Source organism: Salmo salar, chromosome ssa13 (assembly GCF_905237065.1).
Source record: "Salmo salar chromosome ssa13, Ssal_v3.1, whole genome shotgun sequence".
Classification (NCBI taxonomy): Eukaryota; Metazoa; Chordata; class Actinopteri; order Salmoniformes; family Salmonidae; genus Salmo; species Salmo salar.
The window spans coordinates 91,284,519-91,303,664 of NC_059454.1; the positions used below are offsets into that span (position 1 = coordinate 91,284,519).

Genomic DNA, 19,146 nt, shown 5'->3' on the forward strand with positions numbered 1-19,146 from the left:
GGGGGAAACGGTTGTGTAAGGCTGAACACCCCTGGCCCAGCCAGGTTGGACTAGAGCAGGTACTCCCAAACTGGGGTAAGCGCAATGCTTGTCAGGGGTACGCCAAATAAAAATGTGATTCACATTTTTTTTTTTTTATATATTCTAACAGTCCATTTATATTTTCCAACAGGGCTATACATTTGGGTGAGGTTTTTTCCCCCTCACCTGAGTAGCCTCGTTTCACTGCCAAAAATAAAATTAAACCATCTAGTGTTCAATGAAATAACAACACAATGTCAAATACAGGTAGCCTAGTGAAATCATCAACATCCAATCACATTAAGCGTTACTCTCTCGCGGGAATTCCACTAACGCTCCGTATGTAGCCAAACGTAGCTGCTGCTGATGTTGGTATCTGTACTGATGGTGCAAAAGCCATGACAGGGACACATAGTGGAGTGGTAACGCGCGTGCAAGCAGTTGCTCCCGACGCCACTTGTGTACACTGCAGCATCCACCGAGAGGCTCTTGCTACCAAGGGAATGCCTGACAGCTTGAAAGACGTTATCTTTGTTAAAGCAAGGCCCCTGAACGCTCATGTATTTTCAGCATTATTCAATGATGGGGCAGCGACCATGTAACGCTTTTACAACATACAGAAGTGCGCTGGTTATCAAGGGGCAAAGTATTGACACGTTTTTTTTAATTGGGAGACGAGCTTAAAGTTTTTACTGACCATCATTTTCACATGTCTGACCGCTTGCATGATGCCGAGTTCTCACACGACTGGCCTATCTGGGTGATGTATTTTCTCGCTCAATGGTCTGAATTTAGGATTACAGGGACTCTCCTCAACTATATTCAATGTGCGGGACAAAATTGAGGCTATGATTAAGAAGTTGGAGCTCTTCTCTGTCTGCATTAACAAGGACAACACAGGTCTTTACATCATTGTATGATTTTTTGTGTGCAAATTAACTCAAGCTTACGGACAATATCAAATGTGATATAGCGAAGCACCTGAGTGAGTTGGGTGCGCAATTACTTTCCCGAAACCGATGACAAACAACTGGATTCGTTATCCTTTCATGCCCTGCCTCTAGTCCACTTACCGATATCTGAACGAGAACCTCATCGAAATTGCAACAAGCGGTTCTGTGAAAATTGAATTTAATCAGAAGCCACTGGCAGATTTCTGGATTGGGCTGCGCTCAGAGTATCCTGCCTTGGCAAATCGCGCTGTTAAGACACTGATGCCCTTTGCAACCATGCACCTATGTGAGAGTGGATTCTTGGCCCTCACTAGCATGAATGATTTAAGACTGAGACTCTCTCCAATACAACATTACAGAGTTATGTGCCTCCTTTCAAGCACACCCTTCTCATTAAACTGTGGTGAGTTATTCACAATTTGCGATGAACAAATATAGTTTTATATGTAAGATGGTTAAATAAAGAGCAAAATTATGTATTATTATTATTATTATTATTATTATTATGTGCCCTGGTCCTATAAGAGCTGTTACTTCCCATGAGCTGGGTTGTGACAAAAACTCACACTCATTCTTATGTTTAATTAATGGATTGTATAGTGTGTGTGGCAGGCTTACAATAATGGCAAAAAACATTTGAGAGTGCACTGACCCTGGTGCTAGAGGGGGTACGCAGCTGGAGGTTGAATGTTTGAAGGGGACCGGGACTATAAAAAGTTTGGGAACCACTGGACTAGAGAACTGAGTGTCCAGCCAACACTAGGCCTACTACTACAAGGCCAAAAAGGTCTTATCAACTCTTACCAAGAAACTCCAGAACAAAACTAGCCCCAGCACAACACCACCATGACATCACATCCTTCTGTAGCTGAGTAGAGGATTCCACCTATGCTATTCACTCCCAGCTCTGCAATACAGCTGGATAGTGTTTCTGATTTGATGGAATGTATAATGGTGGTTAATGGGAATGGTAACTCTGAGGGTTGGACCATTATCACTGTTATTACCCTTGATACAACTAGGCCTACATCTCAGTGTTTAAGGGTCCCCAGAGAGAGACATTCTTTGTGAACTGTAATGGACTGCAATGGTGTGAGATGTTCCATCTCTTTTGCAAGCGCTCATTAAGGTGTGCGCCTATTAATTGAATACTAGTATTACATTATTCATATTTATCTACAATGTGTGTAATTCGGCACCAGTGTCCATGTTATTCCTTCAGGACATTCTTGGGTGCTTCCTACTGTAACCCAGTCCTGGAATTCCCACTGACACCAGGACCAGGGTCAGGGGTCAATATCCATAGACCTTGGGAAACTCAGATTTCCTGGTCAAAGAAATGTATACCAATCCCTCCCCCAGATGGAGCACAACAGATTGTTATTATACATTACTGTATCACCTAATGCATGTGCATGCACGGCTTCTCAGAGAAATACATGGACACATGCTCGTCAAACATCTCATTCCAAAATCATGGGCATTAATATGGAGTTGGTCCCCCATTTGCTGATATAACAGCTTCAACTCTTCTGGGAAGACTTTCCACTAGATGTTGGAACATTGCTGTGAGGTCTTGCTTCCATTCAGACATAAGAGCATTAGTCATGTCGGGCACTGATGTTGGGTGATTAGGCCTGGCTCGTAGTTGGCGTTCCAATTCATCCCAAAGGTGTTTGATGGGGTTGAGGTCAGGGCTCTGTGCAGGGCAGTCAAGTTCTTCCACACCAATCTCGACAAACCATTTCTGTATGGACCTCGCTTTGGGCAAGGGGGCATTGTCATGCTGAAACAGGAAAGGGCCTTCCCCAAACTGTTGCTACAAAGTTGGAAGCACAGAATTGTATAGAATGTAATTGTATGCTGCAGCGTTAACATTTCCCTTCACTGGAACTAAGGGGCCTACCCCGAACCATGAAAAACAGCCCCAGACCATTATTCATCCACCAAACTTTACAGTTGGCACTATGCATTGGGGCAGGTAGCGTTCTCTTGGCATCAGCCAAACCTAGATTTGTCCGTCGGACTGCCTGATGGTGAAGCGTGATTCATCACTACAGAGAACACATTTCCACTGCTCCAGAGTCCAATGGCGGCGAGTTTTACACCACTCCAGCAGACGCTTGGCATTGCGAATTGGCGATCTTAGGCTTGTGTGCGGCAGCTCGGCTATGGAAACCCATTTCATTAAGCTCTCCAACGAACAGTTCTTGCGCTGATGTTTCTTCCAAACGGTAGTTTGGAACTCGGTAGTGAGTGTTCCAATCGAGGACAGACTATTTTTACGTGCTAAGCACTTCAGCATTCCCGTTCTGTGAGCTTGTGTGGCCTACCATTTCACGGCTGAGCTGTAGTTGCTCCTAGACTTTTCCACGTCACAATAACAGCACTTACAGTTGACAGGGGCAGCTCTAACAGGGTAGAAATTTGACAATCTGACTTGTTGGAAAGCTGGTGTTCTATGACGGTGCCACATTGAAAGTAACTGAGCTCTTCAGTAAGGCCATTGTACTGCTAATATTTGTCTATGGAGATTGCATGGTTGCGTGCTCGATTTTATACACCTGTCAGCAACGGGTGTGGCTGAAATAGCCAAATCCACAAATTTGAAGGGGTATCCACATACTTTTGGCCATGTAGTGTATAATAGCTGACCTTCGACCCCCAATATGTAGCTGGACATAGAGGCCTGTAGTAATTTAGCCATGCACCTAGGGAGGGCAACAATGTTTTCCATATAGATCACGTCACCATAATGCAAGAGTTCTTTGAAAACAAACAAACTACTTTTTCTAGATTCAAATATATGTTTGTTTTTTTAGGGAGAGGCTTACCTCTGATTTGCTCTCCGGTCATCATCACGCCCTAATTCCTGCAAGAGAAAAACAGAAATGTTACATACACTGTAGGTCCACTAGAAACCCTTCCATCAAGGCTGTGCAGACAGTACAGTAGGATGCATTGCGCAACAGCAGCACATGACCCGTATGCCCTGCTATGTCCTTCCATGCTCCCCTAGCTACCATACCTAATCACAATGTCACAGTACAATGACTCAGAAGATTCCCATTGACTGGTGGAGACAGAGAGATTCCTTTCCTTTAGAGTTATGGGTATATAGATCATCACTAAGTGATGCTCTTGATCTACGTGGACAAGTAACTAAATATAGGCTAGACATTGGGCCTTCTGTACCAGTAGCAATGCTGTAACTCCCTGAGGACAGAGTGGTTGAGGTTGTTTGTTGCATTAGTAGATCTGCATAAAGCTCTCTCTCTGCGTTTCATGACAGGTTACAGTGTCGAAAAGAGCACATAGGCCTAGACTGCGCTTGATCTGTGGATCTGATGTCAAAGAGGCTATTTAATACCACAGCTCAAACTAACTCAGTCACCAGTAACAATTGTAATTTAGATACTTTCAGATATAAAAGAGAGGTATACAGACTTATATACCGTAGGTAACCAACTCGGTATGAAATCATTTCTGCAGCAGTATCTTTAATGATGTAATTAGTATGACATCATTTCTGCAGCACACAGCTGTGTGTGTGTGTGTGTGTGTGTGTGCGCGCGCCTGCCTCTATGCAATTCAAGCCATGATGGATTAATTCGCTTTTGAAATTCATCATGTGCTTTATTAGTAAAATCAGAGTGATGAGTGATGAGTGATGTACCAGTGTTTAAACTGAACTTATGGGACATGAAGGAGATGCTTTACGTTAGGTTTTAAAACGTGTTAATACACTTGCATTTCATATTGAATACAGTGTATCAGCGCTCTCTACTGGCCATACCATGTCACTATCTATGATCTCATATGTTTTGAAATATAAGCTCACACCTGCCACAGTAGTATTTTGACAGTGATTGAAACGAGCGGGTACCAACAGCAACATCCCTGACTCAGTAGTGATGTAATGGCGTACATAACTAGGCAAGTAGCTGCACAATACTGATGAATCTCACTCTATAGTCTGTTCCATGTGCAAGCTGAAGCAAGGAATTTAAACAAATGTCATGACTTAAAAATCTAAGCAAAATCATGAGATAATGCTTTCATTATATTGCCTTGCTGTATAAACGCATATTTGTCTTTAAACCACAAAGACTGAAGGCAGAAATAAAATGCTGCCACATGCAATTAATGCATTGTTCTGGTAACTAATCACCGGCTCAGATTTTGTTTAGAAGCTAATAGCGCGGGGCTGGACTACTTCACCATTCTAAACGGATGGATTCCATAAAGTCTATTAAATGATGTCCATACAAAACAGTCTTGCCGTGTTACATAAAATATGTCACTAAATTGCAAAACATTATATTGACAACTGAAAGCGTCCTCTGCAATGCTGGGCCTAGTGGATGAGGGACGTGAGCATCGGGCGCATCCCCGGCGTTTCCTCCACGGCGCTGCCTACGTAGCGAACAACTCCCGCAGTTCCACTTACCTCCCCCGCGTTGGTGCTGGCGGTGGATGCTGCGCTCGGGGTGGGAGAGCGCTGTAGGGTTACCAGGGCCATGGCTGGCTACTGCTACGGAGGAGAGGAGACCTTTGAATGGGGGGAAGGAAGGCGCGTTGCTCTGGGCCAAGATGCGCCTAGATTGACCCTGTGCAGCACAGGAGAAAACGCTCAGGATCGCATTAAATCTGCCTCTGATTTCACCATCCTGATAAACCCATCACCGGCTGCTGCCTCGCCCATCCTTCACAGTTCGTTTTAGAACAGTCATTTGTAAATAGTTGTAAAGGCAAGTATGCAATTTTGTCCATCTGTGTCATATACCATTTATCGTGCAGACAAACAAAACACATCGCAGCCAGGTTGCATGCAGAGCATAAATGACAAGCGCTTCTGTTCTGACACTTTGCCGGATGCTATGATTGGCTGCTTTGGTTTGCGTGCGCGCTATCATTGGGCCAATGTGGTCAAGGTGCTATCATTGGGCCAATGTCGTCAAGGTGACTCTGGCCAGACTAGAGACTACTACACTCAACGGAAACCAAAGGCTATTTATCATGAAATGTTTTCATGTGAATATTATTTGCAAACAGATTTAAGCAAGGCACATTAGTACACAAATCTTAGAACTCATATTGCACCTTCACAGATATGCAACCATTGTATTGCTATAATGAAAATTATGTGGAGGAATTCATTATTGCCATCTACATTCTCTTAAATTATTATTATCTAAATAATAATAGAAAAATATCTTTAATGTCCTTTTGTGTGGAATCCGTGGGACATGATATGAAAAGACTGAGGTGGGAATAATCAAGTTCCATCCATTTCTCTCAACACCTTAGCCCACCCTATAGTCCTCATCAGCTGTTCTAGGTTGATCCATAGCTGGCATGTGTTGACGTCTGGCTCGTGGTCTTCTCCTGACCGGCTGTGATTTGACTAGTCTCCTGCAGGCCCAGGCCTGTTGTCTCAATGGGCAACAGCACGGACGCTCCTGTGTCCAGCAGGCAACAGATGCGGTACACGGACAGTGTCAGATACACAGACTTCGTGAGTGGCACCTGTATGGACCAAAACAGCTGGAGGTTATCATTGTTGGGGAGCCCTCGGTGAGGGGGCAGGATGTCTTAGATTTGAATTAAGTACATCTAAAACCGGGTCGTTATTAAATGTGCCGTAAAGGGAGTTAGGAGGGCACCCACCTTGGCCATCCTACTGCAGGTCCTGATCCCCATACCTGTGGTGGCTGTGGGATATACCTAAAGAAAGAATAGTTTATTCAAAATGTCCTCATGTCCTCAACAGCAGTAGCTGAGATTTTAGATGTCAAGTATCTACTGATGGAAAAATGTAAATATGCTTAATTCAGGTGTGCAGATAAAAGCAACTTGGAATCCCCCAGTGATGAAGGCTCTGGCGATGAAGACTGTGAGAGCAACCCTGTAGCGAGAGAGAGTATGAGAAATGCCAGCAGAACAGGAATGAAGAAGGGAGTAGTCTCTACAGCCAATCAGGGGTTAACTGAGTCAGTTAAGAGTTAAGGCCCTTGATTACCACAGTTCTCAAATCTCAGACCTGGCCAAGGTGAAGAGAGCACTTACCTCCCAATACAAGAGTACAGGGGCAGAATGCACATCGCCATGCTTTTCTTCCTGCCAATCCGATTGATCACAAACAACGTCACAAAAACTCCTGCAGACAGAATAAAAAATGAACAGATATGGCCATACAGATACAGAATGTCCCACTCCTTTTGTACATTTAGGTACTTTTTCGAATTGGTCCCCCGTGGGAATCAAACAACCCTGGCGTTGCAAGCACCATGCTCTACTAATTGAGACACACACAACATATCAGCAAAACACAAGCTTCCATTCCATTTAATTACTTTTATGAGGTGGTTCACAGTAGGTTTTTGTCGTCGTCGAACGTCAAGTAGTTGCATTCCAGGTTGCACTTTGGCTCAATCTTGGCAGCTTGTGTGATGACTGGATGTACAAAACATTTACATGAAGTCAAAGGCTCTAGAAGAACAACTAGAAGAGCAGGCTTTTGCAGGACTGTTTTATATGTTTGATTGTTAGGGCGGTGCAGAAGTTTCTGCTTATGACTATCAAAAGGAAGTTTCAACATTTTAAAGAGTAGCATGCAGACCATCTATCACTCACCACTACATGCATCTCCTGCCTGGAATAGCTCAGTGGTCAGGAGGACCAGGCCATGGTAGGAGAAGGCATTGGCAAACCTGAGGCAGAAACCATACAAACACAGAGGTCATACGAAGGGCCCAACTCTAAGTTTCAATGGTTTTCAATTTCAGAACTGTGAGGAGAGGATGTACTGGTTGAATCGAGATGGTGAGCTAATGAGATACCAGAATAATGAGAGCAAAATGGACTTACCATATAAACCACAGGAGAATAGTGCTTCTGCGATAATGAGGAGTTAAGAGATCTTGGATCCTACCACGATCCTCCTGCCTCACAAATATGGAAAATGCACACACCCAAGCAAGTGTTGTGAATACACAAATGCAGTTATAAACTAAGCAAGATGATCTCAGATTAACACTTCCAACATGAATGCACACACACACACACACACCACACCAATTATACAGTCTCACCTGTTTATTGGCAATAAGTTCACCATGGGGCATGGTTTTCCTGTTGTCAGCAGCGATGCGTCTTAACGAGTTCATAGCAATTTCCCGAAAGCACATGGAAGCAGGCACTCTTGGGCAGCCACAGTATCACACACAGACACACACATGAACACAGACATTTACACATGCATATACTGAAACACCCTTCATCCACTACCTATGTGTTCAGTAACATGCACCTCAGTGATGCATTTCAACCATTTTGTTTCAGAACCACAGATACAGCAGGTCTCAGTGTAGCAATACTTACAAAACAGAAGGTAACAAAGCTCAGCAGGGGTGCTGTAGACAGGCCAAGCAGCCAGGCCAGCCAATGGTAGGCATGATCCAGATGGCCAGAAGGACCTCGAACAGCGCCAAGGCCCCGGAATATCTGAATCAAGGAAATTGTTGATTGTCTTATTATGAGATAAAACAATCGCAATCGTACAAATATGATAAAGGCCAGTGGGCAGAAAGTACCTCAATCAGCATAATGCAGGTGGTCCTTGACTTCATCAGGAGGAACTCAGAGTACAACGTCACTCTGAAAGAAAAAGTCCATTAATGAATATATAAATATGACTTTTAACCCTGATGCAGAGCACAACTGTAGGGAATACAAATAAGCACTGCATAGAACATTAGCTGTTATACTGGCAATGGGCGGCCTGGTATTAGTGAAAAAGAATCAGTTACATTCAAACAAAATGTCCTACTTTAACAGTCAGCATTTCAATAACAAAAGGCCGTATATTTTCTGGTTCAGAATAATTGAGTCTGGAACCAGTTCTATAACTGACACGGGACTATAAATACACTTGTTTTGTTCCTGGTTGGAGCGTTATTGTTGCTCTGCTATCATCACAGATCTAACTGTCCCAAGAGAGAATGTGGATGTGCTACAATAACATTGTGTTCTGTTAATTCAGCCTGATCAGCTCCACTGCACATAACCACATAGGAAAGCTTGGGGTTCAACCCAGGAAAGCTCTGGGTTCAAGGCAGCAGAACTAACGCAGGTGAATTCATGTAGCAGGTTAGGAGAATTAGGTTAATGTTAGGAAAAGGGTTAGGGTTAGGTTTAGCTACAACGCTACAGTTTGTCAACAACTGTTGTCCCCGGCGCGACCACTAGATAGAGCTGTTGTAAGCCTACCCCATCTAACCACAATGGTAGAAACGGAAACAAATCATCATTATCATAACCAACGGAGGCTGCTTTTCATTTTTTTTATTGAACCTTTATTTAACTAGACAAGTCAGTTAAGAACAAATTCTTATTTACAGTGACGACCTACACCGGCCAAACTTGGACGACGCCGGGCCAATTGTGCGCCGCCCTATGGGACTCCCAATCACGGCCGGTTGTGAAACAGCCTGGATTCGAACCAGGGGGTCTGTAGCGACACTTCTAGCACTGAGGTGCCAACAACCTCCTGTGATCATAAAACGTGTTGTTGAGTTGGTTAAATCTGCTGGGGCATCTTGTATCTCAAATTACAGTCATCCAATAGGAATAAAGCCTGCCGGGAAGGTGAGGGAGTAGTTACATCTATTGTAAACAACTTTTTGGGAGATGGAGGAACAAGAATGTAAAAGACAATTAACTTAAAACCATTGGCCTCATACTGCCTAATTGTACCATTGTCATTATTATGCATTATGTTTACATACAGATTATACAACACCTTTTACAACTGGTACTTAGAATATGTACAGTACAGAGGAGGCTGGTGAGGGGAGGACGGCTCATAATAATGGCTGGAATGGAGTCAATGATATTGAATGGTATCAAACATGGAAATGTGCTTGGTGTGTTTGATACTGTCCCAATTATTCCGATCCATTCCGGACTATTACTATGATCCCATCCTCTGATTTAAAGTGCCACCAGTCACCACTGGAAAATAAACACTTTGTTGTAATATCCTAGACTGACAGTAGACGGTGCTCTTGCGTCACACGTTTCATTCTAGTTCATCAGCACGGTGTGCATTGTGTGAATAAGTACAACACTGAAAAAGCTGCAATAAATCTGGAATCTGAAAATATTTATTCTGAAAATGTTTACAGTTAGAGAAACACCTTGTAGGCACAGGAGTCTATTGTCAGTTTAAAACAGGTGAATCTGCTAAGGCTTTTAACATGTCTGTAATACCTTTACATAAATAATCTTAAGTTAAAAATGTTTAGTATTTCTAAAATACATTAACATGTTAAAGCCCTCTATATTACAATATACAATTATTGTTGTAAGGCATGGCTTTAAGAGTCATGTTAGACAGTTTACACGGAGAAAAGTAAATAAATACAAATGAACAAAACAGGAAACGGTGAGATAACGCCTTCCTAGCAGGACTTTAGTACTACAAATAAACTATCGAGCTACAATACCAGAGTCAAATCTGGTAACAAAAAAATGATTGTTTGCACAAGCTAGTAAAGACTTTAACTCCACAAGAAATAGATGACAGATGAGTTTCCCCGACAACCTTTTACATATCTTCACAGAAGACAACCTTCACAACATTGACTCCAGCTCTTGTAAATATAAAGTAGCATTGCATTTTACCTCTAAACCATCACACACACAAAAACACTGTATCCTCACCACTCTAAAAATCTGACAGGCCCAATCAAACACGTCTATGCTAGCTGATTTGGGTGCTTCTTAAGTGCTTTGGTGGAGAAACAGGAATCAGTTTTAAAAAATGTATCTGATTGACATGAAAGAGGCAAGACATCCTGTCAGGTGGGGGAATGTTCAGGATTCTCATACAGTAGGTGTGGGGACATGCAGGTTCAACAGTAGTGGTCAGTCTTGGTGTATATCAGTGTTTCACAGTCAAAGTCAGAGCAGGGCGACGGCTTGGCCCCCGGGCTCTGTGGTGGTGATGTACTGGAAGGGGACAGCAGGTGCCGGGTCCAGGGTGGTGTACAGCCCTGAAACCTGTAGGTCCACCAGGGGCTGTCCAGTGGTGGGGCCAGGCAGCTCACAGTCAGACAGGCACAGAGGAGAGTGGTTAAACATACTCTCAAGGCTGAAGCCCTCCTCTCTCACCCCCTCCCATAGGCTCCCTGAGAAACAGAAACAAACACATTATAACCCATTAAAACAGATCATTAACCAAATCATCCTTGGATTAAAACAGTTATGTTCAAGACTATCTGATTTGATAAAGGTGTTCAACAAATATGCCATTTTCATTTGAAACATACAGTAACATCCCTCCGATATTCATAATAACCCACCGGCAAACTCCATGATACTAGGGTCCAGAGCGTCCACATCTGCTGTGACGTCAGGGTGGAGGCTGTACAGACTGTGGCTGTTGGCTTGTCTGCAGGGCTGCTGCTGGATGAAGGGGGTGTGGGAGTAGTCTGGGACAGCGTGGAGGGGAGGGGTCCGGGCGGGAACAGGGGAACTGGGGTCTACTAGCAGAGTGGGATTCTGGGCCTGGAGGTAGAAGGGGAGGGATGCCTGCAGAAGCCCAGACAGAGGGGAACCACAGGGGCTAGAGGGGAGACACGTCATCCTGGGATCACAAGGGTTCCTCCGACAGCCGTCCGGTCGGTCTGTGATCAGCCTGTCCAGCTCATCTGAGAGACATGAACATTAGCAGTAAACAATGAGTTTACACTGAGTGTACAAAACATTAGGAACACCTGCTCTTTACATTGACATTTTACACTTTACATGACATAGACTGACCAGCTGAATCCAGGTGAAAGATATGATCCCTTATTGTTGTCACTTGTTAAATCCACTTCAATCAGTGTAGATGAAGGCGAGGAGACGGGTTAAAGAAGGATTTTTAAGCCTTGAGACAATTGAGATATTGTGTATGTGTGCCATTCAGAGGGTGAATGGGCTAAACAAAAGATTTGAGTGCCTTTGAATGGGGCATGGTAGTAGGTGCCAGGCGCACATGTGTGTGTGTCAAAAACTGCAACGCAGCTGGGTTTTACACGCTCAGCAGTTTCCCGTGTGTATCAAGAATGGTCCACCACCCAAAGGACATCCAGCCAACTTGACAGAACTGTGGGAAGCACTGGAGTCAACATGGGCCAGCATCCCTGTGGGTTTCTTTTGACACCATGTAGAGTCCATGCCCCATCGAATTGAGGCTGCTCTTAGGGCAAAAGGTGGTGCAACTCAATATTAGGAAGGTGTCATTAATGTTTTGTACACTCAGTGTACATAAGCAATATGTGCTGTTTGTTCATTAGAATGGCTAATTGCCACAATATGGCTAGTCTTTTCTCGTCTGCTCTACCATCCTCACCTGGGTTGGCCATACTGCGGCGGATGGCAGTCAGGTCCTTGCGTTTCCACTTCTGCATCTCTTCCTCCATCTTGTTGATCTTGGCTGGGTTGAGGGCCCACAGACAGCCCTTACGAGTGGAGGAGGAGCCTCCCTGCTTGTTCTCTTCCTTTTGAAAGCACTTGTTCAGAGACAGGTTGTGTCTCACAGAGTTCTTCCAGCCGTCAGGCGCCGTCTGTAAGGTAGACCATCAGTTAAACACATACTGATAATATACATTGTTGCCGATGTTCCCAAACTCCATGAGCCCAGATAATCTCATGTGTGTAAAGAGGCATCTCCCTGCTCCTCACCTTGAAGTAAGGGAAGTGCTCCTTCATGAAGCCGTAGATCTCACTGACAGGGAGGCTGCCTGTCCGGCTGTTCTTCAGAGCCATAGCAATCAGGCAGCTGGTGAAAACAGTCAAATATCATCCATTTTCATTTTTGCTCAGTTCCAATTGTGTCTTCTTTTTTGATAGTCCCTTTACGAACTGTGTTAAAACTGTACCGATTAAATGTCAGTGTAAACTGACCAAGTTAATGTGTTAGTGTGTCCTACCTGTAGGAGTAGATAGGTTTGGGGAAGGAATTAGGTTGTTGTAGGAGATCCTGGTTGCTGTGGGGATTGCTGATGCTCATGCCTGCTGCTTGCTGCTCATACAGGTTTTGGCTATGGTAGGAGGGGGCTGTTATACAGGCTGCTGGGGGAATGCTGGGAAAAATGAAAAAAATAAACTTATTAGGCCCTCCCTGCATTAATTACGAGTTATAGAGAGATACAGAGAAATACTATATACATCACTCTGTCATAAACTCTTATGTTCATAAGAGTTCAGAAACATTTCTTAACATTTCTGTGGATGTTACCTGTTGGACAGCCTGAGCTGGGCTGTAGGCCTGCTGGGGGGAGTGGTAGTAGTCGGCTAGGGAGGACTGGTATTCTGAGCCAGGTATACCACTTCCTGGGTACCCTCCTGTCTTCTGAAAGATAAAGACACATATGACAGGAAGAACATGGATGATTAAAAATAACAAAGACAAATACAAAACAAAAACTAAAGGTTTTGGAGTACTTACATTTCCATTTTGATTGTTGAGGTAGTTCATTCCAATATAACTGTTCTGCATGTTGCTTTGGGGAGGGACAATGGTGTCATGTCCTAGTGCTGTATTCATGTTTCTGTGCTGGTCTGAACCTGGGTAAAGCTCCAGTGGGCTGCTCTGGGGTTCTGTGTTGTTGAAGGCCAGTCTGCCTGTGGCCATATGCTGCAGCCTGTGTATGTCCACAGTGGTGAGCCAGGATAGAGACTGCAGGTCTCCTGGCAGCTCCTCACTCTGCTGGGACAGCTCAGTGGTCAGCAGCCTGATCGACAGACAAAGGAGCTGCTTAACATCTACTGTAAGGGAGCTGAGTTACCCCTGCAGCCCTCAGTTTATAGAAAAGTCACAGACTGAAACTTCATTCATGGATTCCATGTTTCGTCACAATATTGTTTTGAATGTTCATTTTAGGACTGATGCCCAGCTGAGCATTCTACTCAATGCAGTGACAATAGGTGTTGATGAAGACTTTGTGTAAAGTGCATTACCATGTCTTGGAAGCACGGTGACATTAGAAAAGGAGTCAAGATTTGTTAGTAGGACAAGCTTTGTCATCTTTGCTACGTCGCCAGATTGACTTTAGATGCAGTATAACTTTAATTTGCTTTCTAAGATTGAGGGGAGAGCACCGACATTTGAGCTAGCTAATGTTAGCATTGCTAGCTATTTCTGTCAAACCTTGCTAGCTCATGGCCAGCAACATTACCATCTCTCTAAAGTAAACTTCATGACAACATAATGATGGCAAAGTTGTTTTCTACTAATTATGTGTCTACTTTAGCAATGTCATTGCATTGCCAGTCCACTATAGTGTAATTTAGACGAAACATTCACTAGCCCCCCGTTCAGAAAGACTGAGCATTAACCTTCAGTTGGACATCAATATGCTGCGGCATCGGTAGAATGTTGATAACAACGGCAACGATACCACCAAGTGACAAAGGTGCAACCCATGAATAGCATGTTTAATCTGATTTGAGTTTCTTTTCAGACAGAGTTTTACAAACTTTATTTCCACAAATTACCCTTTTATTTCAATGACGATTCTCCTTTCCAGTTCCAGACACTCAAATATAATGTCATGTTACATCCGGTGCCCACTGCTCCATTTAATCAATTAAATGTATTTATAAAGCCCTTCTTACATCAGCTGATGTCACAAAGAGCTATACAGAAACCCAGCCCAAAACCCCAAACAGCAAGCAATACAGATGTTGAAACACAGTGGCTAGGAAAAACTCCCTAGAAAGGCAGGAACCTAAGAAGAAACCTAGAGAGGAACCAGGCTCTGAGGGGTGGCCAGTCCTCTTCTGGCTGTGCCGAGTGGAGATTATAACAGTGCCAAGATGTTCAAACGATCATAGATGACCAGCAGGGTCAGATAATAATAATCACAGTGGTTGTAGAGGGTGCAACAGGTCAGCACCTCAGGAGTAAATGTCAGTTGGATTTTCATAGCCGATCATTCAGAGTTAGAGACAGCAGGTGTGGTAGAGAGAGAGAGTCAAAAACAGCAGGGCTGGTGAACAGGTCAGGGTTCCATAGCTGCAGCAGCAGCATGACCGGCGTGCTTGCCCGTGCGGTTTGATGAGCTGCAGTGGGAAGGGGGTCGAGGAGGCGCGGAGAGGAGAGGCAGTAACGAGCAGCAGCATGACCAGGTGGACTGGGCTGAATCACAAATACACAGGGGCACCCCCACAATATTCAAAGTGTGGAGTAGGGTCGGGTACACTGTGCACATTGTCTGCAACAGTTGGTCTGGCCACTGAATAATGATTAGTTATTCAAACGACAGTCCCCAGCCCTGTGGCACGTGGCTCTATTGTTTCTAGAGGGCTGTTCCCTACACTCCACCCCCAAGATGACCAGAGCCTGCATTAATCTGATTGAGTAACAGCTAATTGACAAGGGAGTTAAACGAGAACCATCTGCCTCTCTGTCAACACCAGACCCTCTGCACTACAGCCAACCACTCTAGTGCAGGAGAGCCTGGAAAGCAGGCTTAATGCTGTTGACTCTTCTAAACAGACAGTAAAATAACATGCATGCTCCTTCTAAAGCATTTTTTTGTTGTATAAAATGACATCAGTCTGGCCTTACATTTGGTTAGCTTTGTTCACAATAGTTAGTATTTTACTGGGAATTTACTTTTTCACAGTTACAAACTTAACATTTGAGCTCCACCCACACATTGTTATCAGTAGGCAGATTGGGTGAGTTCATTTTGCATGGCTTGGTGCCCCGGGTGGGTGGAGTTTACACATTTTAGACCATTCCATTGGTCCTTAAATGAAATCTCCACCCACCTGGTGAACTTGGCAATGCAAAAATGAACTGGCCCATTCTTATGTTTCGTCAGATGATAAAAACAAAGTGTTGCTTGGAGACCCTGTGTGGTCAATGTCATGCCCACAAACAAGAAAGGGAATGGTTAACTATTAGTTCTATAATGTAAAAACCCAGTCTATAAACTGTAGTAGGCAATACAATTACAAGTTTGATTGTGGTTCATTTGACAGTCAGGTTTTGGTCAATGTCTTGACTTAACTCCATTGTAAGTAGGCTAAAGACTGAAGAGCTGATCTGGTTTTCAATCAATGAGCCATAGGCTATAAGTTAAGAAACTAGTTAAGAAACATAAGAAATTAGCCTACAGTGAGAACATTACAATAAAGTTACATTACTGTGGGAACAGAATATCCAGCATGAAAAAAATGACTGTAGTTTATTAAATTACAATTTGGCTGAAAGAAATCTCCAAACTTGGTTGCTTCAAAAGTAACTTCACATAAAATCAGAAAAAACACAAACCTTTTTGAGGAAAACATCCATGTAACAGTGCCACAAAGAATACCCCTCAATTCAGATTAGCACAAAATAATGATTCCTTCTGAAGTAAAAATCCCTTCTTCACTGTCAACAATGTCGCTAGGGGAACTCCAAATAAACACAATGAGAAGGCTATAGACAAGCAGGTTCAGTGCACTGAGCAATTATGTCACTGAGGTAGCTAAGCTCTGATTGACGAGGAGAAAAGTTGTTCTTTACTCTCTTTACTCTCTCCGCTGTAGGAAGAAGTGTTCGACGTGTGAACGATGTGTCCACCACCTTTGCTTACCAGTACAAATTAGACAGGCAGTCAAGCAAGTCCTCCCCCAAGGGTTTCTACAAGCAGTGTCCCCTTGTTATCTATTTTGAGGCCACCCCTCCCAAGTCCCCAGCACCAGACACCCAGGGATAGATCCCCCCCCCCCCTTGCCCCAACAGTGGGACAGAAAACAGAGCTGATGGGCTCTGACATATCTATTCAGACCTAAAATGATTAATTGTAATGTTTTTTTTGTGTGCATATTTTCGGACACACACACACACTGAGAGAGAGAGAAGCAGGGGAGTGAGAGAGAGTGTGAAAGTTAAAGATATAACGTTATATATATATATAACAGATAGAGAGAGAGAGAGAGAGAGAGAGAGAGAGAGAGAGACTCAGAGAGAGAGACTCCTTGCAAACCATAACTTGAAGGTTTGCCTGCCAAGCTTTTCAGAGTTAATTCAGACCCGTGACAGCCTGGTGAAGTATCATTATCTAGCTTTACATGACATCCTGTGATGAGGTGTGATGAATGATTAACGTTAACGTTACTTTCTGAATTTATGAAAATCGCTGTCATGCTGGCGCGGTGGTATCATCTGGCGCGATGGTATCATCTCCTACAAAATAAATAGTCGGTTAGCTAACCTTAGTTGACAAACCTGGCACACTGCCAGCCAACAGCTAGGTAGCTAACCACAGTGACAATGCTAGCTTTACATTTACACAAGTAGCTACGTAGCCGTTTCAACTAACGTTAGTTACCAGACCCATACCTGACTGTCTAACCAGCTAGCTACAGTAGCTCGTTTCAACCGAGCTCCAAATGCTAGTATGAGAAATGTATTTACTTTGACAGCTAACTTAGCTAGCTAGACATCCGACACGTTATATGAAATGTAAAAACAACTATGTAAACAACCCCTTGCTAACCTGTTCTGAACGAATCAACGCTGAGTTTGAGTCCATTCATTAACCTTCCAAACCGTTTTTAAACTCTCTCTTCTGTCACCGACTGCCTGTCCAGTGTGTCCACTGCACTCTGGCAAGGAGCTGTTCATCAGCACCACTGTGTGGTTCCAATTTTGATCCGGCGCGCTTGCCCGCGCGGTTTGATGAGCTGCAGCGGGAAGGTGGTGAGGAGGCGCGGAGAGGAGAGGCAGTAACGTCAGTTCTCAGGCTCAACGATAGCAGTGGAATAAACACCAGTGAAAGCAGACAACAACATAGACATGTGGGAATGATGGTCATTTTAAGGGAAAGGGATTAAACCGTTTGTAGACTGCGGGAATGATGGTCATTTTAAGGGAAGGGCATTAAACAGTTTGTAGACTGCAAATTGACCGCAAGAAGCCCAAACAGATATCATGTTGGACTAAAACATAATAATTTCAAACACTGCTTCCGTTCGTATACGATCACGTGTCTCTCTGTTATGGATGTGATTGGGAATACTTGGGAACAGATTTCACTTGGAGCTGATTTCCTGGTGTTTAATTTTTTTGCTGAGAAAACTTGGGGGGCCAAATAAAACCACCCGCTAGCCAAATTCAGTTGGGGAACCCTGGCCTAGGCCCTCCTCTCGAATCCCTGTATTTGAATACTTTGTGCATTGTCAATTAATGGAATGCGCATTCCTCCCCTTCCAAACAACTCCTACAAGTACATCAGAACAACCATTTCCCATAAGTTAATAATTCCAACACATTCTGAGTTGTGCAACTAGCCCCTCCCCTCCACCTGACATAGGCCTACTTTTGGAACAGAGATGACATGTTATCAACAGCAGCCAGCAGAACATGATTAGGCAACTGTATATTGTGTGGATCATTATCAGTCTGATGTAGCCTATATGGTAACCTTAAGCTTACTTTCAATAGTTCCAGCCAGAGAGAAGTGTTAGAATGACAGTGTATGCCTTTTTACTACCCAGAGTATGATCCTATGTATATTGCAATAATATTTGATCAAATTGGGGATTTGTCTGTCTGCTAGGCATTCTGTCTAGTCCTCTCTGCAGAACATTACAGGGGGAAAAAAACAGAAGAAGAAAATTAGGACACCATGACAGCCAGTTTGCAAGGGCTGTTGCATTATGGGATGTCCATAAATCCAGGCGCTATTGGTAAGGATGTGTGTCCTAATGTAACATTTATGGAGCTGCTCTCACCCTTGTATCAGGATCCCACTTCTCAGCAAGCATCCCTTAACACACAGCTGAGCTGCCCTTCTCCTTCTCTGTCCTATCCAGATCTGATTCAGCTTCTATCAACCTGGACTGGTCAGAACAACCTGACCAGAAGAACGCTCACATTATATAAAACCATGTACAGTTGAAGTCGGAAATGTACATACACCTTAGCCAAATACATTTAAACTTTTTCACAATTCCTGACATTTAATCCTAGTAAAAATTCCCTGTTTTAGATCAGTTAGGATCACCACTTTATTTTAAGAATGTGAAATGTCAGAATAATAGTAGAAAGAATTACTTATTTCAGCTTTTATTTCTTTCATCACATTCCCAGTGGGTCAGAAGTTTACATACACTCAATTAG

General features: G+C 43.6%; 2 protein-coding genes across 7 annotated transcripts in view; both read right to left on the bottom strand.

Moving 5' to 3' along the window:
- LOC106568203 (protein phosphatase Slingshot homolog 1) overlaps nucleotides 1-8,753 on the bottom strand; it is a 28,520-nt gene extending 19,767 nt beyond the window's left edge. The window contains exons 1-9 of one of the 3 annotated variants that reach the window (XM_045692414.1): nucleotides 8,570-8,753; nucleotides 8,069-8,480; nucleotides 7,845-7,918; nucleotides 7,611-7,687; nucleotides 7,331-7,430; nucleotides 6,645-7,134; nucleotides 6,290-6,503; nucleotides 5,425-5,584; nucleotides 3,809-3,846 (exon numbers count right to left, since the gene is read on the bottom strand). In XM_045692414.1, coding sequence (XP_045548370.1) covers nucleotides 3,809-3,846; nucleotides 5,425-5,496 — 110 coding nt within the window. In that variant the 5' untranslated portion in view covers nucleotides 5,497-5,584; nucleotides 6,290-6,503; nucleotides 6,645-7,134; ... (3 more) ...; nucleotides 8,069-8,480; nucleotides 8,570-8,753. Of the gene's footprint in view, nucleotides 1-3,808; nucleotides 3,847-5,424; nucleotides 5,585-5,760; nucleotides 6,083-6,289; nucleotides 6,504-6,644; nucleotides 7,135-7,330; nucleotides 7,431-7,610; nucleotides 7,688-7,844; nucleotides 7,919-8,068; nucleotides 8,481-8,569 lie in introns of those variants that run through there. The other 2 variants (XM_014138335.2, XM_014138337.2) reach the window with 2 other exon arrangements.
- Nucleotides 8,754-10,125: 1,372 nt separating this feature from the next.
- Nucleotides 10,126-17,955, bottom strand: LOC106568207 (forkhead box protein N4). Of its 4 annotated transcripts, XM_014138350.2 has the most exons (9): nucleotides 17,522-17,955; nucleotides 17,141-17,208; nucleotides 13,474-13,759; nucleotides 13,264-13,377; nucleotides 12,956-13,108; nucleotides 12,708-12,804; nucleotides 12,376-12,589; nucleotides 11,342-11,689; nucleotides 10,126-11,167 (listed from the first exon to the last, which is right to left on the bottom strand). In XM_014138350.2, the coding sequence occupies exons 5-9, from the start codon at nucleotides 13,033-13,035 to the stop codon at nucleotides 10,941-10,943; spliced, it is 966 nt and encodes a 321-aa protein (XP_013993825.2). In that variant the 5' UTR covers nucleotides 13,036-13,108; nucleotides 13,264-13,377; nucleotides 13,474-13,759; nucleotides 17,141-17,208; nucleotides 17,522-17,955; the 3' UTR covers nucleotides 10,126-10,940. The 4 variants fall into 4 exon arrangements, with proteins under 4 accessions (XP_013993825.2, XP_013993827.2, XP_013993826.2 ...); XM_014138352.2 differs by lacking the exon at nucleotides 17,141-17,208; XM_014138351.2 differs by lacking the exons at nucleotides 17,141-17,208; nucleotides 17,522-17,955 and adding an exon at nucleotides 16,309-16,695.
- Between the last annotated feature and the right edge of the window lie 1,191 nt (nucleotides 17,956-19,146).